The following is a 6,219-nucleotide window of genomic DNA, read 5'->3' on the forward strand; positions in this document are numbered from 1 at the left end:
ATTTGTTTCAAAATGAGCTTCATGTAGCTCTGAGGATTAAATATGATTCCTTAATATAGTTAATTATTTTTATGTCTTTCCTGCTAATTGATATGTATTACTGGATTGGACAGCAGCACCTATTAGTCGCTATGTGATTCATTGAGTTGTGTCCAGAAAACCATTTTATCCCAATGCAGGACCAGCAGAAATCTGTCACAGATATTCGTAGCGCCATCATTTGTTATTCAATATATTTATTAAATACAACTTAAAATGAAGAGAAGAAAACTGTCAGGAATGGTTGGAAGTGGTGGTGAGGAGTGACGCAGACCCAGGAAATGATGATGTAATGATGAAGCTGCAGAACAGAGAGTCGCACACAGCTAATGGGTAGCAACTGAGAAACAGCTGAACCATCACAGTTCTACTGTCATGGCAACCAGACAAACGACGACGTACGTCAGACAACAGGTGGGACTAAATACACACAGGGGTAACCATGGGAACGAGACACACCTGGGAGACAATCAACGGGGAAGAAGCAGAGAGACAGGAAGGAAACTGAACAGAAACACGATCATGACACAAACTGATGTTTGATCAATTCTCCATAATACAAATCTATGAACAATTTTGTTTCTGTTGGTTCTGTCAAGATGCAAAAAGGGGCAAATTTCTGTTATTGGTCAGTCGTTTTATTTTAAATTCGCTGTAGGAGCCGTAGTTTGATGATTAACTTATGAAATGCCGCAGCTGCTGCAGTGGCGCCACAATGAAGGTAATAAAGCTGATAAACAGGTGAAGAACCAAACACAACTTTTATTCTGCCTTTTCTCGCCGTGTGTGTTGGTATTACACATGATCCGTTGCCATGGCGACCGACAGACAGCAGCTAACGAGCACATAGAGCAGAGATTACCGATCAGAGGAATCAACACCAAAAAACAAACATTTCTACACAAAAAGCAGCAGAAACACTAAAACAGAACATCCAGTCTGTTACATTATGCTGTCAGGCTTAATGTCTATGTTTGGATTATTAATAAGTTTTCACCTGAGCACAGCGGCGGTTGATTAGCTGATTTAAACAGCTGCTCTGCTGATGACGTGGTGGCGGGTTGATTAGTGCCAACGGAACCAAAACACACCGAACTGCGCAGCACATGCTAAAGCTATCAAAGTCAGTAGCAGGCTAACAGTTAGCCTAGCAACAGTTAGCCTAGCAACAGTTAGGCTAGCAACAGTTAGGCTAGCAACAGTTAGCCTAGCATAACTGACCCACTGCTCACTTGTTCAATGTTTTCTTTAAGTTAAAACTTTTTTTCCTCACCTGTTAAATCTGAAGCCCTTATTAAATAATTCATAGGGTTGAATTAACCTCTAAATATTGTCCATTTTTCAGATTCTTTGCGTGACTGTGGTATTTTCCTGACCACCTATAATGTTGACTCAGTGGACAGCATGGCGCATGTGTGGCGCACGATAAGTCAGTAACGTCCAGTAACATATACATCTATCAATGCTGCTGCCTCGCCCTCTGTCCTTCTCTCTCACTTCCCGCTACTCAGCAGTAGGTGTCAGGTTACATTGTGTTGCATTCAATGTTGTCGGAAAACAGATTCATGCGCTTAATGTCCGATTTGCCATAACTATTTATTGAATTCATAGTCACCAGTTGGGGCGGCACCAGGGGTGGCGAGGCTCTGGTTTGGGGTGGCAGCTGCCTCCCCATGCCACCCCAGTAGATCCGCCCCTGCTAACCAGATGCCGCTCCGCTGGCTCCTCTCAGTGTGAAGGAGCAGCGGCTCCATGATGACTGAGCTTCTCTTAGGGAGAGTAAAGACAGGGAAACTCATCGTCCCGCAAAAAGAGCCGCTGCTGAGTCAGCAGAGCGTCGGGGAGGAGCAGCAGGACTCAGACTGGAAAGGAGCCCAACTTACTGCCGGCAATGCGGACCAAATAATTCTGAAATATTTGTTTTAGAAAAGATGTGCAACACAAGAAAAAAAAAATATATACATATATAATAAATGTAATAATAATGGTGTGATTTGTTTCTGACAGGATGGATGTGAAATCTCTCCACTGTGGGTCCGGCAGCACTGAGGGCGGAGCTTCCAAGCATCCCAACCAATCAGAATGCGTCTCAGAGCAGCCAGTGGCCAATGGGAGGCTTCCGCATCACTGCACAGGTGAGAGAAAACTGACTGGTTGAAAGGGGAAACCAGCATGAGGTCAGAGCAGATCAGAACTCTGAAAACAGAACCGGGTCGAACAGAGTCCAGGTTGATTCTCATTTCCCTTCAGAACGTCGTCTGGGATTTTTCCCATTGACTGAAATTCCTGTTTGAATTTTAACCGGCCAATCAGCGACCAAACGGAGGCGTCATGAAGGATGACGTTGAGTTTTCCGCTGGTTGACGTTTGGAGGTGGAGGAAGTAAAGAAGCCGTTCAGTCGGAGCAACAGGGAGATTTAAAGGGCCGGAAATAAATTCTTATAACAACCGAAGGTAACACAGTTACTGGATTTAACCATGAAATTATTTTATGTGTCTGGAAACACATTTTGTTTCAGGCTAAGATGGAAGGATTTTACACAACGCTCAGCTTCATACAGTGTTACGTAACATATTTAGATACGAACACAGTTTTGTTTTTGTTTTGGTGAAATCAAACCAAACTTTTCTTCTTTTATCTTAGTTAGAATTATCAAAATGAATTCTACTTGCTAAATGCCAGAAACCTTGGCGAGAACATCGAGAACGAAGCGCAGCGTAGACCTGGCGTCTGGATCTTTGTTCTGATGGCGCCACAGTTCCATCTGGAGCAGCAGCTCCTTCCTGATCTCTGACTTCCTGTTGGACCAGCAGAAGGTTCAGAATGGCACTTCCTGTTTCCTCACAGGTCAGGCTCCGCCCCCTGCCTCTGATAGGCTGCAGGAAGCCGACAGCAGCGATGAATCTTTGACCGACTCCTTCTCCACCAAGGACGTCTCTCGCCTTCTCCCCGCCCCCCTCAGACAGAAAGGTGAGAAGGCCCGCCCCCTCCCTGAGGCTGAAGGTCACCTGTGAGGTCATGTGAGGTCATCTGTTCTGTCCCAGGTGTGGTCAGCTCATCGCAGCCTCCCATTGGCTGCTCTCCACCTCCCACCTGCAGCCCAGCTACCAATGAGAAGCGCCTGTCATCGACCAAGAGCCACGCCTCCTTGAAGACGGACGCCGCCCACATCAAGGAAGTGGCTGGAAATGGTGAGCCAATCAGAACGAAGCTTATGAGCTGAGGTCTGGGAGAACAGAGCCTGGAAGGGGCGTTCTGATTAGCTGAACCGTCAGCCAATCAGAAAGCGCGGTGACGTCAGAGCAGAGGGGAATCCCAAACAGCTGACATATCGGAGATGATATGTGGAAATGTTTATTATTAAATCTAAAGGTCATTATTATGTTTATTCAGTTAAAAATGTTAACTATGAAAAAACATTCACCTCCAAATCATAGAGCAGCAAATAGAGCGGCTGCTCCGTCGTCTTTCATCCACCTCCTTTTCTTTATGTTACGTCTTTTATCTCTTAAAATGACTCCACAAACTATCACTGTTGTTTCTACATCGTCATCCGTGTTGGTTATTCTAAATTCCTGCCATGTTGGGGGTTTTACTGGATTATCCTCTGGARTCGGGATGTTCTGACTGGAATCGGTTCGTGTTGCTCCTCCTGCCTTGGACACACGAACCGATCGAACCTGTTGGACTTTATCAGCTCTGTGGTCACAGAGGGTTGGAGAATCGGCCGACATTCTGAAATCTTTCTGTCTAAACCAGACTTAAGACTCACAAGCTCTACTCATCTCCTCTCGACCCAAACGCTCTGACTCTGGTTGCTATGGTAACGTTTACCTATCCCTTCAAAATAAGATACAGATGTGCCACAAAAACGAACATTTTAGTGAAAACTTTAACTCACGGTAATGACTAACGGAGCCCTGAGCTTGTTTCTCTGCAATGAGACGGTCCATCTGGGAGAGATGGGAGACAATAACACCTGAAGTGTTGCTGATATCCACAGCCTGCTTGGTCTTTACGTGGTGAAGCAGCTTGAAGCTTCATTGCCTCATTAGCAGCCGGTCGCCGCATGTTACGCAGAGCGGCTTGTAATGTGGGACTCACCTACCGGTCCGGGATAAATCCATTCTCCTGTCTCTTCTCTGGSCCTTTTCCCCTTTGCAAAGAAACTTTCCAAAGACATCTGATCTGTTTCTGACTCATTTTGCTGCTTGTGGCCTCAGTGTTGGCGGCAAGTAACCGAGAGAATCCGGTTAAAGGATTTTCAAAATAAAAGATCTCCCAGACTCATATAATTCATAAAAAGGAAATATTTCACTATTTCTTGCGCGGACCGGTACCAATTGGTCCATGGACTGGTACCGGTCCACGGACCAGGGGTTGGGGACCGCTGAATTAGAGGAACCTCACAGTTTGGACTGGCGGGTTCTGGGAGATTCTGGCTGATGATTAACATCATGAATCCCAGTTTTGAGCCAGAACGTTTCGGATTCGGAACGTTTCGGTTTCGGAACGTTTCGGAACATTTCCACTCGCTGGCAGCAGGTTTTCATTTCCTCCTCTGGACGCTGGAACAAAAACAGAAAATCAGCTGGAGGCTTATCAGCTGCAGCCAGAGGCGGCTGAGCCTCCCATCAGCTCCGGGTCACACCCACAGAACCAGAACCAGTAACAGAACCAGAGCCAGACAGCAAAGCTTCAAGTCAACTCTGAATTCCTTCACCCAGACCAGGGGTGTCCAAAGTGCGGCCTGGGGGCCATTTGTGGGCCCTTGAACTGATTTTCTTCGGCCCCAGAGTCATTGAAACAGAAAACAGCTGATGACCCAAAATGTGGAAATGGTCAGTTTTACAGTCCAAAGTCCTTTTATGTTTTTAATAATATGCAGATTTAATTAAAGAAAAGAAATCACAAAACATTCATTTTTGCATATTTTTTATGAAATCCACCCTCTCCTCATAGTTTACATTTTCCAGCAGGGCAAAAAGTTTGTACACCCCTGATGTTGATGTTTCCTTTTTCGGGACCTGTCTGGGACAGAAGACATTCTGTTGGACACTGTAGGACATGTCCCCTGGTGGACCAGTGGGACAAACTGACACAGGAAGTCTTGACAGAGAAACGTTGGGAGAAAATGAAAGAAAAACTGCAAATGAGACCAAATGTGAAATATTCTGCCTCCATAAAGTGTCACGATGGAATAAAAGCGTCGGATCTGATTCTCCTCTGCGCTAATTGAAGATCTTCTCAGATGTTTCCCGGATTGTCCCTGCAGACTGCTGCGTCCACTGCCTGCTGGCCTGCCTGTTCTGTGAGCTGCTGTCCATGTGCTCGGCGCTGGGGGAGTGTCTGGCCTGCGGCGTGGGCGGAGCCAGTTGCTGCGACGGTGCGGCGTGCTGCTGCTGCTTGGAGGCGGCCGGGGAGGCGGCSTGCACGGAGGAGGCGTGCCAGGCGGTGTTGGACTGCGGGATGCTGGAAAACTGCTGCGCGTCGTCTGACTGCCTGGAGGTCTGCTTGGAGTGCTGCGCTATCGTTTTCCCTTCATAGGGCGGCCAATCAGGGGAGGACTGGATGATGACGTCACAGCAAAGGACAGAACCCCAGGGATTTCCTTGGTTGTTCTGAACGAGCCGCATCCCGTTTGGATCTCGGATCAGCACAAAGGTTCTCCGACCTGAATATGAAAGAAGAAGCAAGGAGCCGACTGTAGAGACACATATTTATGAAAAATATGAAATAATTTAATTAAACAAAAGACAGTTTTAAAAGCTTGTTTTTTATCATCCATTTTCTAACACCCTTGGCCCTGATGGGGCTGCTGGTGCCGTTTCGGGCGAGAGGCGGGGTCACCTGGACAGGTCGCCAGTCTGTCTCAGGGGGTTGGTTTTTTATCAGCACTTCTAAATAAAGTCACTCTGGGGTCAAAAGGTCAAAGACCCATATCTCATAAATCAAGTTTACGTTAATTTTGTATTATTTGCATGTGATCATGTCCATCTTCATGTTAGCATGTAATTATGTTAGCATGTTGATATGTTATGTTGTCACGTTAGCATGTTGTCTTGTTAGCATTTGACTATGTTAGCATGTCGTCATGTTAGCATGTCACTATGTTAGCATGTTGACATGTTATGTTGTCATGTTAGCATGTTGTCTTGTTAGCATTTGATTATGTTGGC

At 46.1% G+C, this 6,219-nt stretch overlaps 1 protein-coding gene and 1 long non-coding RNA gene across 4 annotated transcripts in view; one reads left to right on the plus strand and one right to left on the minus strand.

Annotated features, from left to right (window-relative positions):
- The window catches only part of LOC103460224 (uncharacterized), a 1,944-nt gene extending 672 nt beyond the window's left edge, over positions 1-1,272 (minus strand). The window contains exon 1 of the long non-coding RNA XR_532878.2: positions 1,037-1,272. This is a non-coding gene — a long non-coding RNA (uncharacterized LOC103460224). The remainder of the gene's footprint in view (positions 1-1,036) is intronic.
- Positions 1-6,207, plus strand: part of LOC103460223 (keratin-associated protein 5-1) — a 7,462-nt gene extending 1,255 nt beyond the window's left edge. The window contains exons 1-5 of one of the 3 annotated variants that reach the window (XM_008402316.2): positions 221-453; positions 2,047-2,174; positions 2,888-3,010; positions 3,085-3,231; positions 5,316-6,207. In XM_008402316.2, the coding sequence (XP_008400538.1) occupies positions 2,048-2,174; positions 2,888-3,010; positions 3,085-3,231; positions 5,316-5,587 (669 nt within the window). In that variant the 5' untranslated portion in view covers positions 221-453; position 2,047 and the 3' untranslated portion in view covers positions 5,588-6,207. Of the gene's footprint in view, positions 1-220; positions 454-2,046; positions 2,175-2,887; positions 3,011-3,084; positions 3,232-5,016 lie in introns of those variants that run through there. The other 2 variants (XM_008402315.2, XM_008402317.2) reach the window with 2 other exon arrangements.
- Positions 6,208-6,219: the final 12 nt, after the last annotated feature.

This window comes from Poecilia reticulata, unplaced genomic scaffold, assembly GCF_000633615.1.
Source record: "Poecilia reticulata strain Guanapo unplaced genomic scaffold, Guppy_female_1.0+MT scaffold_212, whole genome shotgun sequence".
In the NCBI taxonomy this organism is placed as follows: domain Eukaryota; kingdom Metazoa; phylum Chordata; class Actinopteri; order Cyprinodontiformes; family Poeciliidae; genus Poecilia; species Poecilia reticulata.